General features: G+C 43.7%; 1 protein-coding gene across 2 annotated transcripts in view; it reads right to left on the bottom strand.

Moving 5' to 3' along the window:
- Positions 1-1,989: 1,989 nt before the first annotated feature.
- The window catches only part of LOC139566059 (ceramide kinase-like), a 35,481-nt gene continuing 20,232 nt past the window's right edge, over positions 1,990-17,238 (bottom strand). Inside the window, exons 5-12 of one of the 2 annotated variants that reach the window (XM_071386916.1) lie at positions 16,539-16,605; positions 13,921-14,066; positions 8,096-8,170; positions 7,462-7,614; positions 7,076-7,270; positions 5,642-5,853; positions 4,423-4,631; positions 1,990-3,404 (exon numbers count right to left, since the gene is read on the bottom strand). In XM_071386916.1, coding sequence (XP_071243017.1) covers positions 3,293-3,404; positions 4,423-4,631; positions 5,642-5,853; positions 7,076-7,270; positions 7,462-7,614; positions 8,096-8,170; positions 13,921-14,066; positions 16,539-16,605 — 1,169 coding nt within the window. In that variant the 3' untranslated portion in view covers positions 1,990-3,292. The remainder of the gene's footprint in view (positions 3,405-4,422; positions 4,632-5,641; positions 5,854-7,075; positions 7,271-7,461; positions 7,615-8,095; positions 8,171-13,920; positions 14,067-16,538; positions 16,606-17,238) is intronic. The other variant, XM_071386917.1, reaches the window with a different exon arrangement.

The raw sequence follows: 17,238 nt of genomic DNA, 5'->3' as shown, positions 1-17,238 counted from the left end.
AGGCTCCTAACCAATACTGTCTTTACCTCACCACACTCTCTCCAGTGTTCACTCCTGTCTGACTGTGACCTCCCAGTAGGTAACATTCTCTCCAACCAGGCCTGTGAAGTTTTTATTAGTGTCCCACTGAGAGGCTGTGTAGGGTTACATTGTGAGGGCCAGTGTAGGCCCAGCCGGCACAGAGCTAGGGGTTGGGGTAATTGGGTATACACAGCTCTCATAGCAGACTGCCTAGTCTGGCACAGTGGCGTAGTGTGTGTGGTCAGTCCTCTCATGGCCTGCGGTGATGGGGGCCACGTATCAGGGTGTTTGAAGGGAGAGTGTTGGACTCATTGATCTGTGACAGTCTCACAGGAGTTCTGTGAGGAGAAATGGAAACGGGAGGACTGCTACAATCAATAGACGGATAGAGCCCTGCGGCAGCCAGCAACACTTTGGGTTCACTCCTCTGATCCTGGTTCTTGCTCCCCTCTGCTCACAGCCACCACCTCAGGAAATACAAAACGCTTTCCCCAGCTCTCCCTCTCAGAGGGGGTGGCAGGTAGCCTAGTAGTTAAGAGCGTTGGGCCTGTAACCGAAAGGTCGCTGGTTCAAATCCCTGTGCCGAGCAAGGCAGTTAACCCCCAACAAGTACTCCCCGGGTGCCGATGACGTTGATTATGGCAGCCCCCCCACACCTCTCTGATTCAGAGGGGTTGGTTTAAATGCAGAAGACACATTTCAGTTGAATGCATTCACTTGTGCAACTGACTAGTTATCCCCCCTCAATGTGGTGATATCTTTTGTTATCTTCCCAAAAAATGTGAACCTTTTAAGGCCCCGAATGGTTTGCTTACCCAGTTCTGCATCACATGGCCTTACGGCTTCTCCTGCATCGCTGCATTGGCTCCTTACCTGGAGTGGCTGCTTCTCTTGCCCATTAGAATGCATTACCCGAGCCCAGCTGTGGCTCTTTAGGGCCCGAGACTAGGGATCAGTGTAGACAGCTACTATCCTGGGTTCTGACAGAGCGGAGCGGTCTCAAGGTGGATGGGAATGGAAACTCGTCGTCTGGGTAAAAATGCAAGTGTAATCACACTCACAATGAGTTGTCTCCAATCTCCAAGCAGTTTAGGTGTGAGCCAAGGACAGCAGCTGGCTGTGTGTGAGTTTATTGTTGCGTCTCAGGACGAAGGCCCGAGTTCTTGAGAATGAGACAGCGGGTCCCGACGGGAACGCGACCCGCAATCCGCTTTCAATGAAGACACAGTGAAGCCCGAAAGATGGGAGGAGAGAGGGAGGAAATTGAATGCACTCTACGGGTAGGAAGAGGAGATCGGAAAATTACATTACTTCATTGCCATGCCGGTCCAGATAGCACCGTAATGTATGGGCCATATCAAAAACAGTGAGCGAGACTGGGTGGATGAACAAATGTGTCCGAGGCAAAATATCTCTCCATCGGACGCCAGGGGAGAAGAGAGGAGCCAGAGACAATTTATATCTCCCCTGCAGTCGTTTTTATGTAATAAGCCCATTAAATGCTGTGGCGTCTCATTCGTCCCTTTCCCCGGTAAAGCATATCTGTCAGCGGAATGGGCTTTGCGGCGCATCCAGCATTATGGAAGACCCTTAGAGATAACAGGGAAACATGTATTGGTTTCATGTAGTTAATTTATAATAACATCCTGTAAACCATGCCAAGAGAGGATAGGGATGCCAGCCACCGACAGGGCTGCGTCTGGGGCCCGTTTTTCAGTCTGTGCTTTTGTGTGTGGCAAATGTCCTTCCTGTTTTAAGGAATAACAAGTGAAGAGACACGGTTAAGAAATGAACAAAGAACATACATAGACCCACTACAAAACCTGCGCAGGGTTGATGAAGGCTTTAAGTTTATTAAAAGCCTCAAAGCCTGCTGTAAAAAAATACAATTTGCACTTGACACCAGTCACAATCTTCAAAATGCCCTCCCACCATTTCGAGAAAGATAAAAATGTTCCCACGCTATTATTAGTTTAAAAGCACTTTATTCAACTGACTCCAAAACATATTCAATCTTTATCAAATCATAATCCACATCACAGGTTAGTTACACACAGTTTGACATGTCATCTTGAGACCGGCGAGATGAATGGACTACGTAATATTCAGTCATTATAAAGCATTCAGCAGAACTCATGTGTTGGTCAAAACGTTCCCCCATTTCAGCTGGCTTAGCGAGTTTTGGTTCCACACAGATATATGTATTGTGCAGCAAACAGACTAACATCAGCCAGTTCATCAGAATCTGACAGCCACATAAACCGTACACCCACAGGGAACATTATAGCACTACCTGATTCACTCACAGCTCAGAGTTGAAATATAATCATGGCTTTTCACAGCAACCAGTAATGATCTTGGAGAGGTTTCCAAAAGAACAGGCCCGAGCCTCCCACAGTGTTGAGAGTTTAGGTTTGTGTGTGGTCTCACAGTGGCAGATGATAGATGTGTGTGCGTGCATGGAGTGTGTGTGTGTGTCCTAGAGTTGGCTGATGTTTTGGCTGTAGGAAGCAGCATCTGTCTGATGGCAGGCTGGTGTATAATTGTAACGGCGCTAACTCATCATGATGGCACTCTCACAAAGACATTACCCTACACACAGAGGACAACCCACTGGCAGCAGCCCCCCCCCCTCCCCCCCGCTAGTGAGGGGGCTACTAGTCTTAACTAAATAACTTCTATATAGACAAACTGTTGCTCTGTGCCACAGGTGCGATACTTCCTGGGAAAGCAAAACCACTTCGGGACCTCTGATTACCCATGAGTTCCTCTGCCCTCACATTGTATCACAGCGGTACGCAGAAACAGTGAGGCATTACTGACAGTCTAGCTAAGTGATTTCTACTTCCATCACATTGTCTGTAGACGTCCACGCAGAACGTCAGTCGCATACTTGATTGAGGCACATAGAACAGACGCCTCCTTTTCTTTCATCTCATCATGGGTCTCCATATTCTCGGGAACCTGTACTACAATCTTGTGTAATTGCGGTAGATGCTCGCTTAAGTTCTGCGGGGAGATGCATCAGGAGAGATACTTGACTGGGAAGGGAAAGCTCCATATGATAGCCTGTATTTCTTGTCAAAAGCGCAAGCTGATGGCAATTCTCATCGAATAAATGGGAAGTCTGAAATACATGACAAACTGACTTTAAAAAAAATAAGAAAGTTAAAATAAAAAAAGTAATGCAGGACACATGTGTGGTTGCAGGAAGAGGGATAAAGGGTCCAAATGCAGGACTTTCTAGCACACTTCGGGACAGTTGGTCACCTTAAGCTTGCCACGAGAGACTTGATCCTTCTATTACAGAACATGTGTAAGTGTCAAACGTGGTCCCCCTCTCGACACCTCGGGCAAATAGTCTGATCAGCTGGCAGTGAACACTGTAGAGAGAGACACACACACACACACAGACAGAAGAACAGTAACACATTTATCAACATAATGAGTGTTCGTTTCTAGTCTGACTTTACTGTTCATATCACAGATGTAAAACTAATTCGAATGGAGATCAGGTTCCAAGTTCAGAAGCTTTTACTGTCCATTTTAGAGTAAAAACTGAGATTGCTATTTAGCTTTCACGTGGCTTGGTTACAGAAACACTGTGATGAGACTCGGAATGGTCCAGTAGGTAGTGTGGCAGTTAATGCAGTATAGAGACCCTGACTTTTTAATAAAAGTTCAACTCAGATGATGCCACAGATTTTATTTTCCAGTCAGTCACACTGGTGGTTGAAATAGTATTTGTTTTCTTTTAAATACTTCAGCTGTGCTTGACTGAGCTTGCCTGGTGCAATGGAACCAACAGAACCAATGGAATAGTCACAAATGTGTATACACTGCCCATCAGGCAATCTCAATCAAACACTTAACCAAGATTTAAAAAAAAATACAATTGAAGTCACCTACTAATATTGTGTCTAGCAGTGATAGAAAGCAGCCTATTTCTTTCGGTCTTCCTTTTTTCTTTATTTTTTGGGAGCGATCAGGGTTATCACCATTAATTATCTCAGCCACTCATTCGCTGACTCATTCCGAGAACAATTACTGGAGAGGAAAAAGGCAATAAATGAATGGACTAAAAGTGAGTAGGCTCTTAACAGTGGAAGGGATATTAAATTAGATAAACTAGGATTACACAGCCATGCCTCATTGGCAAAGTATAATGGAGCATAAAGTCAATGATGTGTTCAGGAGGAAAGCCACCTATTGTGCTATATAAAGAACTCTACTGACATCGCGGTGGTGGAGGGAGAGCCACCATCATGCTATTTAAAGATCTCTACTGATGTTGTGGTGGAAGAAATTGGACCACTGTGTGTGTGTGTTTGCACGTGGGTAAACCTCAAACGTCTTAAATCTCCTAACAAAACCAACATGTTCAAATTCCGAATAGCATACCTCACTTGTATATCCGCATGAGGCAAGATCTCCCCATCACAGTTCCAGTTGCTATGGCCTGTGTCGTCGTTGGGATGGGCCGTACACACTTGGTTACAGATCTTCTTCCCACTGGTCTCACTCAGATCCACCTCCGAGATCACGCTGCTGTGCTTTGGAACAAAACGGAACCGTCGCACACGGTGCACCTCCACAAAGGACATGTCAAACTGCGGCGGCAGAGAGGGATGGAAGTTAGGGGAGGGAGGGATGGATAGAGGTAGGAATAAGGAGAAGGGAGTAAAGACAAGAGGGGATGGATAGAAAGTAGGGAAAAGAAGGGGTCAGTCAACAGTACCAAAGGTCTCAATCTTTCACTGCTCCAGAAAACAATCTCCCTTTACCCCCCCCCCCATCACTACTCAGTTCTACTCCACAGACTGTCTGAGAGGAGCGTGTCAGAGCGATTTATTCTCCATCGCATTCACTTTATGACCGGGCCTGGTTAGTATTCATACCAAGTGTCCCCTAAAAAGCTTTCTGACAAAACTATGAATACACTTACTGGCCCTCTCACTCCTTGTTTCGCTCCGTGGTGGATGGGCTATGCAGATAGTACAGAGGTATAATGCAATGAACATCCTACCGTCCCACCTGTGTGTGTAGCAGTATGCGCAGGAGGATGATGCAAGTTATCCAGAGCGCTTTGTAGAATTGGGATATCGCTTTGAAGAATTGGGATATTTGCGAAAAAGTGAGAGAGCGGAGTGGGACGCAAGAGAGTGTCTGAACTGAGGTATACCCCGATTTAGAAAGAGCTGTGTCAGCCAACTAAACCGTGAGGTCTGCAAGCAAAGTACAGGGAAACGCTTTCCCGCTCAATCTCCATCTCTCTCTGCGAAGGCTGAGTAACCCATGACATGCAGTACGTGAGAGAGCAGAGTGACTGAGTGAGTGACTGAGTGAGTGACGGAGGAATTCTCCGTCTCCTCCTGAACTCCTTGTGACTTTCAAAACTTGTACTGGCTTGATCCACAATACATCACCAGAGATTAATATGGTTTGAAAATAATCAGTACTTACTTCGCAAATATCTTTGCTAAATCGTATAACGTTTGGCGGGGGTGATATCCACCTCTGATTGAATCATCTTACATCTAATGATCTTTTATGCTTGCCAATGTGAAAATAAATAAATGACAGCAAATGTTTTTCTCAATAACAACTCAGAGTTCCCCACCTGGTCGTCCTTGTTGGTGTGTCGTATGAGGTGTCGGAGGAAGTCGAGGCGGGAGGCCTTGCGTACCAGGATGAGGTCCGTGGTGCCATCGGCCAGGTGGGCATAGGGCGACAGGCCTCTAGGGCTGCGAGCGCAGGCACAGCTCATACTGGCAGCGTTGATCGCTAGGAACTTCCCCCGGATCACCCGCCATACACCATCACCGCTGGTCTCTTTAAACACAAGTTGATCGATTAAATGTGTCATCCCTTTGGGGCAATTCTTCCTACAGTGCTGCGTCTGTATTATGCTAGTAAAATATAAAACACTCTTGTTGACTCTTTGGGTGCTCTAAAATCAGGAGCGAGGCTGGACAAAATAGTTTGTGTTATTACACTCATGTGATGCCACTCGGTAACAGTCAGGTGAATCAAAGTCTTCTGCCATTCAATTACTGGTTGAGTGGTTTAATGGGGGATGTACAGTAACTCCAAAATGTCTGAGTGTTTTACGATAATATCCCTGATCGCATGGGGAATATTATGTGATCCGAGTCCATAAAACGCTTAATTATTCTACTCGTCTCGTAAAACAAACTCACAGGAACGATAACCTGAACCAACATTAACAAGTCCCCAGGGATTAAAAAACAAATACATTTAATTGGAACGTAAATGATTAGACATCTTTAAAAACTACCAATCGGATTATGATTAGACATTTACAAACTTTATTGTAGGTCTTGGCATTGTCTTAGCTCGGGAACCTCTCAAGTGTCCCTCACACATTAACATTTCGGGAGGCTTGTTTGCGACGTGGCACCCAGCCGGCGTCTTGCCCCATTGCTTAAGCAGTTGTTGGAGATTTGATCGCCAAAACGTGTGCAGCAAGTCCACCGCCAACTCTGGCAGCCAGACCAACTATCTCCCTGATTAGTGGGGTTCTGTCTCCCTCTGTCTGTGTGTGTGTGTGCGTGTGCGTGCGTGTGTCCCAGCACCACAGGGACCTGTCGCCTCAGCCAGCTCTCCAGCCAGCCACGACAGAGAAGCCGGAAATTAACACCAATTAGAGTCCCGGGAGATGAGAGGAGAAAGGGGATCTCTGTGGCTCTCAGTAAACTCTACTTATCCTCCTATCTGCTGCTCAGAATAAACAAATGCCGGCTGAGAAGAGAGTTTCCCATTTCCCAAAAGTGGGGACTGTAGTGTGTGTGTGTATGTGTGTTGTGGGGTAGATAAGGGTCTGGGATGAGAAGAGTGGGCTGTGAGGAGTGTGTGTGTTCAACACCAAACGGTATACTATGACTGTCTGTAGGGCGTCATGGCAGTGAGAGAGAGACAGACAGACGAGGGAACAGACGTGGGGGACAGGAGGGACATCAGCTTTATCAACAGACATAGCATCAGGGAAAAGACTACACACAGCACACACTTACAGAGGACTATAACCTCTTACCCTTGTCAGAGTTCTCTTCAGCCATTTTGTGGACATGATCCCCTGAGAGGAGGTGCCCATTGTTGGCACCCTGCTCACAGATATGGCACCCAGTTCTGCACTTGATCTTGTCTCTAGGGTTCCCCAGGTTGTCCTCAGCGGGCAGGAAAGCGACGGTCCCTTCATAATACTGATGGGTCAGGAACGTCTTTAGGCCTGCAACAGAAGCAGTGTGTGGCTTTGAAATCCTGATGTTGACATTGTGTGAAATGTTTAGTTTCTCCACTCATTCCTCCCTTTCACTGTAGGTCATATTCGGAAATTGAGATTTTTTGTTTTTTACTACATAATGTAGTAACTAATTGTCTGACTGCAATTGTAATGACAATTATAACTCCATTATTTACCTGAGAAGTCGTATCTGGAAGGCCCCATCCAGCGCTTCCTCTCGCTGTCCGTCAGCACGTCTCCGTAGAAACCATATCCGAGCAGCGAGACGGAGTACCTGAGGAAGGTGTTGTTGTGATGGACAGAACACACGTCCATGGGTTGGGAGTCACCTGGAGGAGGAACACACAGACAAAAATGGACAGAAAGGGCCTTATTCAACTGGTTGGAATGATGTCACGGAACACTCAATATAGAATAGTCTTGGTGTCAGGGTCAATGCCATTTCAACATCAGTCAATTCAGAAAGTGAACCAAATTCCTCATTGAAAAGCATGGAAGAGACCTGGAATATCAGTGTCCTTCCTGAATTGACCCAAACCCCCTGGACAGGACTCTAGCAGAGTGCAATGTTATCTCTTTAAACCACACTCCAGACTGTGTGCATGGGACAACACAAGTGTACCTGCAGGACTTAGGATGCTGTACTGTACCCGGACATAGAATGCTGTACTATTGAGAGATGCAGCTAATTGTGAGCATTGTCACCGAGATATTTTAAGAAATTCTATTAAATCTCTACGTGGACAGGTAGAAGACAGATAGACCTGTTTGGTACGGAGAGTATGTGTTTGTGTGTGTATGGCTACTTACCCATGATGATGTGCAGGGCTGAAGTCACTGGATCGTTGGTGCCTGTTGTAGAATAGCAGATACAGTCAGTCGAACCTGTTGGATAGGAGAGATACAGGCCTCGTCAGTCACGTAATAGTATCTTGAATCTCAGGACAAATCCCAAACCACCAACTTTGGGGGCCGTTTTCCCAGAAACAGATTAACCCTAGTCCTGGACTAAAAAGCATGTCCAATGTAAAATCTCTATTGAAATGGCCTTTCACCCCAGGACTAGGCTTTGTCTGTATCCAGGAGTTATCATTGTTTAAGTGTTTAAATATGGTTTTATTGAATCATCAATGGCCATAAAAGTGTTTAATGAAGAGAGTTTTGAGATGGAGTTAGTTAAAGAGTTTAAGTAGTTTTATTAGGCAGAAAAGAGATGATATGTACCAGGGCCAAAGAAAGATATCATAGCCAATGGGTCTGTCTGGATCTGGGCAATCAGCACTCACTACACAGGAAATGAGGGGAAAGCGAGACACAAACCCTTCCTGGCACTTGAGAGAAATGTTCCGTTTGACTTCGAAATCTCTGATTTGATATTATGGTAATAGGTCTCTATCGACCGTGCGCTACCGTTCAGCCTGGGGACAGTAATTTCAGGCATATCTGTCACAGTTAGATAATTCACGATCTGTTGAGACGAACCAACGACACCAAGACAGACCGGTGAGGAGACAGACTTATTTCCTATTTCCATCTCTACAGCTAGACTGCAGACTGATGCTAGGTATGCTTCCCAAATGGCACCCTATTCCCTAATAGGCTCTGATCAAAAGTATTGCACTATATAGGGAATAGGGTGCTGTTTGGGATGCAAGCTAGATGTTTTCAGCTGACTCAGGGAACCGTGACAGAACAGAGAGCCTGGGAAATCAGCCCTGCCGTTTACAGATGGACTCATTGCTTAGTAATCACACTCCTCTCTTTTCAGATTGCTCTTATCAAGAATCGGACAATGACACAGCAGAGAGTAAAAGGGTGCCATGGGCTGACTGGTTTGCTTCTCCAATACTTTTTGAAAAGTTATTGAATTGAAATGAAAACTTACTGTCGTGCTACAGACTGGTTTACACTTCCATATTTCTTACTCAAGTGAAGATTGAAGATGTGTGTGTGAAGGAAGCCTGGCTGTCTTGGGTGTGTGACTGTGTGAGCCAAGCATGTATTTATTATGGATCCCCATTAGTTAGCCCTACTCTTCCTGGGGTCCAGCAACATTTAAAAAACTTTACAACACACTGTGTGCCCTCAGGCCCCTACTCCACCACTACCACATATCTACAGTACTAAATCCATGTGTATGTATAGTGTGTATGTTATCGTGTGTGTGTATGCATGTGTCTGTGACACATTGTGTTGCTTCACAGTCCCCGCTGTTCCATAAGGTGTTTACATTTTTTTTTAAATATCGGTTTTTAAAATCGAATTTTACTGCTTGTGTCAGTTACTTGATGTGGAATAGAGTTCCATGTAGTCATGGCTTTATGTAGTACTGTGTGCCTCCCATAGTCTGTTCTGGGGGACTGTGCAGAGACCTCTTGTGGCATGTCTTGTGGGGTATGCATGGGTGTCTGAGCTGTGTGCCAGTAGTTTAGACAGACAGCTCGGTGCATTCAACGTGTCAATACCTCTCATAAATAAAAGTAGTGATGAAGTCAATCTCTCCTCCACTTTCAGCCAGGAGAGATTGACATGCATATTATTAATATTAGCTCTCTGTGTACATCCAATGGCCAGCCGTGCTGCTCTGTTCTGAGCCAATTGCTCTGAGTCAAGTCCTTTTTTTGTGGTACCTGACCACACGATTGAACAGTAGTCAAGGTGCGACAAAACTAGGGCCTGTAGGACCTGCCTTGTTGATAGTGTTGTTAAGAAGGCAGAGCATTGCTTTATTATAGACAGACTTCTCCCCATCTTAGCTACTACTGCATCAATATGTTTTTACCATGACAGTTTTCAATCTAGTGTTACTCCAAACAGTTTAGTCATCTCAACTTGCTCAATTTCCACATTATTTATTACAATATTTAGTTGAGGTTTAGGGTTTAGTGAGTGTTTTGTTCCAAATACAATGCTTTTAGTTTTAGAAATATTTAGGGCTAACTTATTCCTTGCCACCCACTCTGAAACTAACTGCAGCTCTTTGTTAAGTGTTGAAGTCATTTCAGTTGCTGTAGTAGCTGACGTGTATAGTGTTGAGTCATCCGCATACATAGACACTCTGGCTTTACTCAAAGTCAGTGGCATGTCGTTAGTAAAAATTGAAAAAAACAAGGGGCCTAAACAGCTACCCTGGGGAATTCCTGATTCTAACTGGATTATATTTGAGAGGCTTCCATTAAAGAACACCCTCTGTGTTCTGTTAGACAAGTAACTCTTTATTCACATTATAGCAGGGGGTGTAAAGCCATAACACATACGTTTTTCCAGCAGCAGACTATGATCAATAATGTCAAAAGCTGAACTGAAGTCTAACAAGACAGCCCCCTCCAATCTTTTTATCATTCATTTCTCTCAGCCGTTGGGTGTAAGTGCTGTGCTTGTTGAGTGTCCTTGCATGCTGAAATTCTGTTGTCAATTTGTTTCCTGTGAAATAGCATTGTATCGCGTCCCCCCAAAATTCCAGAAGTTTACTAAGGGTTGGTAACAGGTTGATTGGTCGGCTATTTGAGCCTGTAAAGGGGGCTTTACTATTCTTTGGTAGCGGAATGACTAACTTCCCTCCAGGCCTGAGGGCACACTCTCTCTATTAGGTTTAAATTGAAGATGTGGCAAATAGGAATGAAAATATCATCTGCTATTATCCTCAGTAATTTTCCATCCAGATTGTCAGACCCCGGTGGCTTGTCATTGTTGATAGACAACAATACTTTTTTCACCTCTTCCACACTGACTTTAGGGAATTCAAAATTACAATTCTTGTCTTTCATAATTTGGTCCGATATCCTTGGATGTGTAGTGTCAGCGTTTGTTGCTGGCATGTCATCTCTAAGCTTGCTTATCTTTCCAACGAAAAAGTCATTAACTTCTTAGCGCTAGGGGTCAGATTATTATTATTATTTTTAAAATAACATGCTCATTTTTCAAAATAAAAGCTTGAAACTATGTCTAAAACCTGGTCACAGCCTGAGAAAGCCATTGGAAAATGAATCTGGTTGATACCCCTTTAAATGGAGGAGGGGCAGGCAACGGAACTGGGATAAAAAAAAGATGCATTTCCTCAGGTTTTCGCCTGCAAAATCAGTTCTGTTATACTCACAGACAATATTTTGACAGTTTTGGAAACTTTAGTGTTTTCTATCCTAATCTGTCAATTATATGCATATTCTAGCATCTGCACCTGAGAAATAGTCCGTTTACCATGGGAACGTTATTTTTCCAAACATAAAAATTCTGCCCCCTAGCTGAAAGAGGTTTAAAGTAGTTTGGAATATCAGTGGGCTTTGGGATTCATAAATACGTCTTCATCTGGTTGCTCCTCATTACACACCAGCAAATATTCTTTACATCGTCAACATATGAATCACAACAAAACTTATTGTATGACCAGCCTTTGGAACTTTGGTTTTTCTAGATATGGCTACTATATTGTGATCACTACATCCTATGGATCTGGATATTGCTTTAAAGCAAATATCTGCAGCGTTAGTAAAGATGTGATCAATACATGTTGATGATTTAATTATTATACATACCCTGTTAGGTTGACTGACAACCTGATTCCTGCTGCAGGCACTGGTTACAGTTTGAAGTTTTTTCCTGAGTGGGCAGCTTGATGATAGCCAGTCAATATTTAAAAATCACCCAGAAAATATACTTCTCTGTTGATATAACATACATTATCAAGCATTTCACACATATTATCCAGATACTGACTGTTAGCACTTGGCGGTCTATAGCAGCTTCCCGCAAGAATGGGTTTTAGGTGAGGCAGATGAACCTGTAGCCATATTACTTCAACAGTATTTAACATTAGATCGTCTCTAAGCTTTACAGGAATGTGGTTCTGAATATAGACTGCAACACCGCCTCTGTTGGCATTTCTGTCTTTTCGGTAGATGTTATAACCGTGTATTACTACCACTGTATCATCAAAAGGTATTATCTAAGTGGGTTTCAGAGATAGTCAGAATATGAATGTCATCTGTTACAAGCAAGTTATTGACTTCATGGACCTTGTTTCTTAGGCTACATATGTTAATATGGGCTATTTTTAGCACTTTCTGGGTTGCTTGATTGTTTTTAATGCTTTACTGGGAAGCTTCTCAGAGGTAGACTTACTCATGTTATTTACATTGGAGCTGATAGTGCAGGGTGAGCTTCCTACTATTGCACACCGCCTCAGTGCTAACAGTGTAATTCTGGTTTATAGGCCCATGATTACTGCTTACAATAGCTGTAGGATAAACAGATATATTCGGCGCAATTAGGGGTACATCAATTAAATCACTTACATTGTGTTTGCCAATGCCCCTAAGATCTTGTACATTTGATCCAGCATTATGACGACTCATTGTCACAATGGTAGGGATTAACTGAGCTGTTCCTGGATCATCTTGGATCATTTACCAGTCATTGTTTCGACGCAGTCATTTTCAAACAACAAATCTTAACACCCAGTCAAAATATTCACAGAAGAGAGGAAACTAGCTACTCTCGCAGCTAAAAATATCCCTCTGAATTTCCAGATTTTTATCTAGGGGACATTTTCTGCAGTTTTGACTCACTTCCTCATTCAAATCATTCCAAAGCTTCTCTCACTAGCTCGGTCTGCCTACCTAACAGAACATCAGTCAAGGTTCAGTCGTTAACCTGAACATAGCACCGAGAAAATATGGGATAAGACAATGTGAATGTGTTGAGCTACACACAGCCACTAGGTTTCTAGGTAGGTTACCTGATAAAACCGTGGACTTGGATACTCTAACCAAGGCTGTATGAGTGCTGTGTTGACCTTTTTAAACACTCATACTATTCAGTGAAAGTCTATTTGATACCGGTTCTGTTTGCCATCTTACCACGTCTGATTAATACATCGTTATTACTTTGAGTTATTATTTCTCCTGGTATATGGAACCGCACTACACCATGACAGTTGGTTATCACTATCACTTATCAGCCTCAAAATTATGTTTTGATTGATTGATAGGTAACAACATTTAAAATGTTTATACAGGCTAAGCAGTGGCAGCAGAAAAGGGCAACACTTGACCTCATGAAACCTGTCAGTGGGACGCCAACCAAGGCAAATGCACAACAAAAAACGGTGATACTGTGAGTCCTTTTCTCTAGATATATAGTGTCAACTGGCTTATAGTAATCATTTCATCTTCATCTGACTGACTGGAAAAAGACTGTAATTCTGGACCCCAGCAGCAGCAGGCACTCAATGCTAAGTAGCAGCATTCACCTACAGAATCACTGAAGCTATAGGCCTAACCAGCTGTGATTTGATTCTCCTCCTCCATTTCAACCTTAGGTCTTGTGAAGTAATGGATTTCACGGTGGTGAAATGTATGATGATTTTTTTTTTTTTTTAAACTGGTCACGAAGCACCACAGGCCCCCTCTAATTGAGTTTTGAGTGATAGACTCTTCAGAACCACCTGTGGGACCACAAGCCCTGTTGCTATAGGGATTCCTACTCGTAACTCAGCAACAGCCAGATAACAGAACATGGGGACTAAGGTTAGCCACCGTGGGAGTCAATCATAGCCATGGCCTTTACCTTACCATAACTTAACTTCTCCCATTCTTTCCTCTCCTTTGCTTCTCTCCTCCCTTCTCCTCCCCTCTTACCTGCAGGGATGATTCCGATGCGGAGCGCACATGGAACCAGGTCCTGGTTCGGTTGGTTCTGGTCCACTCTGGAATCACTCTGGGTCCTAGAGACCAGGCCGTGGACAACCTCGCTGAACATCCCGTCCCCTCCCACACACACCACCCTGAACAGGGACACACACACACACACACACACACGATATATGAAAACACTCCATTGAGACCAGCCTTAGGGTCTGTTGGTTTTTGCTATTTCCTTTCAATGTGTGTCCAATTAAGACCTAGACAACCAGCTGAGGGAATTTCCTAACTAAATCAGTGACCATAATTGATTAATCCTAGAATTCATATGTCGGGTCAAAATGACCCAGCCTAATGTTGTTGTTTTTGCTGTACTGATTCCCCCAAAAATGTCATCATCTAATATTCCAGAAATTCCTGAAATAATGTGTCTTTAATGTTCTAACATCCTAGTTTATTATTTACATTTTTTAAGTAAGAGTTTTTGCATCACTACCTCAAGTTTTCATATGTGGGTCAAATATGACCCATATGTATTTCCTATGGAATTCACTACATTGCACTCGTCAAACTAACCTTTCTTTTTGCTACAACAATAAAATCTAAGCAATTAATAACATTAATTAAATATCTTGTTTTTAAAATGTTCATTAATCACCTTTTTTCATTTCTCCTTTTTAACTCTTTGAGTAAAAGGAGTTTCATAAGGAGGCTCATAAGAATGTGGCCAGATATACAACCAAAATGGTTTTACAGATGCTGGATGAGGAAGCCATTGGTGCCTCTGACTCAGAATCTGAGCTATCCAATTCAGATGACACAGACTATGTGCCTGTGGGTCAAGTTGGAGTTGTGGATGCACCTGGTAGTCCAGCTGTCCTAGATGATTCTACAGATGGGGAGGATTCCTCTGAAGAGAAGTGAGTAAAAAGGGGTCTTACTGGAGTGAACACCCCTGCCCTCCCACTAAGGTCAGGACCAGAAGCCATAACATCCTGAGGAGCTGCCCATGGCCTGTGTCGGGGAAAACAGTTGCGTCACCAAAAGTTGCCTGTGAGCTGTTCATTAGTGATAACATCGTTGAGGAGGTCCTAAAGTGTACAAATTTAGAAAGACGGAGAATAGCGACAGCAAAAGGGACAGAGTGGAGAGAGGTCAACAAAGAGGAACTAAAGGCCTTTATTGGTTTAACCCTCCTCGCCGGCATGGAGAAAAGGTGGGATGTCTCCACACGGGAGCTATTTTTGGATCCACTGCAGAATCCAATGTATAAGACCACTATGTTGGTCGGAAGACATCCATCGCTACCGGAGGCTTGATGACAAGAGAACCAGAGTGTTCAGAGAGGCAACGGATCACCTGGCAGCCTTCCAGTTTGTAGAGGAAACTGTAGAGGAAGGTTCATCCACAGCGTCACAGTGGATGAGTAGCTGTCCTCCAGACGTGACGCTTAGCATTCCATCCAAAGAGTTCAATCTTGGTTTCATCAGACCAGAGAATCTTGTTTATCATGGTCTGAGAGTCCTTTGGGTGCCTTTTGGCAAACTCCAAGCGAGCTGTCATGTGCCTTTTACTGAGGAGAGGCTTCCGTCTGACCACTCTACCATAAAGGCCTGATTGTTGGAGTGCTGCAGACATGGTTGTCCTTCTGGACGGTTCTCCAGTCTCCACAGAAGAACTGAGGCAATGGAAAGACGTGGGGTGATGAAAGAGAGCCATGCCACCACCACTCAGAGCAGCCAGGGCTAAAAGAGGAAGAGGTGCCAGCTGTGTCCAAGTCCAAAGGATAGAAAAGTCAGCTGCTGGTGTTTTCAGTGCAACACATCCGTCTGCAAAGAGCACAGTCACATGCTTGTGGTTTGTAACAAATGCATGGACCACGACAGCACAAGTAAGCATCACACACATGCACACTTTGTTCCCTTCAGTGTTCATGCTTTCTATATTTCACAATTGTTAGTGTTGTCGTTTATATTGATGAACTTTGGATTTTGAAATAAATCTTTTGAAATATTATAAAACATGCTTAAGGTCGTTTTATTTTTGTTCTTCGCACTAAAAAGGTTTGATTGATTGTAAGAAAAATATGCTAATATTTTCCAATAGCCATTATGGAATTTCAGAATATGTTATCGTTGAAATGGAGCTGTTGAAAAGCGACTAAAAACATTTCTAACAATAAAATCATTATTGAAAGGTCCAAATCATCACTCAAAATTATTATGTTCCACAAAAAAGGATAATATTTTTGACCCATATAAATAAAACACAGATATTACATTATCGGGTCATTTTGACCTGGCAAATGCATTCTTGGGGCGCCATGTTTACAATGCATCCTAGGGTTAATCAAGTACAATGGAGGCGTGAAAACCCACAGACACTCTGCCCCCCTAAGCTTTCATGTTAATGCTGTTGTATTGATACTGTTATGAATGTCCACTTTGTTCTCAGCAGTCTTCTTCCCTCAGACATGAATGCATTGTGGTTGAACATTAACTGTTTTGTACTGAAATCTTCACTTAGTCTTTTGCACCAACAAAGTCATTTCTGACTGAGATGATAAAGTCTATGCCCGGTGATTGAAGTGTCTTCCTGCCGTGTCTAAAACGCACCCGTCACATTGCTTCAGATCTACCTCCGTCTTCAAGTGATCCCTGGCGTGATTGGCACTCTCCGTAACTATGGAAACAAGTTATATTGTCACTATTAAAAACCCATGACGAATACCTCACAAGCTTGTCAAGACGTTGCACACACAACCAAAAAATTGTTAAGCCAAGAATCCTGCATCCAGTATTGCTCTTCCCATTGTCTAAAAGGGGGAAAAAAATATGTTTTGGACCATAAAGGGGTTCCAACAAATGGTGAAAGGCCAACACCAATTAAAACACCTCGAGCTATGGGTCTGGGTCCAGCCTTAAACCCATGACAGTCCTATGGCCGCGAGCTGCCAATACCCTCGACTAGGGCTCGGCAACTCCAGTCCTCGGGGACCTGATTGGTCTCACACTTTTGCTCCAGCCCCAGCTAACACACCTGACTCCAATAATCAACTAATCAGGATCTTCAGTTTAGAATGCAATAAGTTTTAAAAATCAGCTGTGTTTGCTAGCGATGGGGAAAAAGTGAAACACCATTCCGGCCCCCGAGGACTGGAGTTGCCCATCCCTGCCTTAGCTTGGGAAGATCATGAATTGTCTATGTGATGCCTCCCCCTGCCAATACCCTAGACCCCTCAAACTCAACTCTGGCCCTTGAAGCCAACTCCAGTACTCGTTTTCATTTGTCCACTCTAATCAGGGTTCAGATTTA

The sequence above is a fragment of the Salvelinus alpinus genome, chromosome 37, assembly GCF_045679555.1.
Source record: "Salvelinus alpinus chromosome 37, SLU_Salpinus.1, whole genome shotgun sequence".
In the NCBI taxonomy this organism is placed as follows: domain Eukaryota; kingdom Metazoa; phylum Chordata; class Actinopteri; order Salmoniformes; family Salmonidae; genus Salvelinus; species Salvelinus alpinus.
The sequence above is the reverse complement of the archived record's forward strand: the minus strand, read 5'-3'. Positions and strand labels throughout refer to the sequence as shown.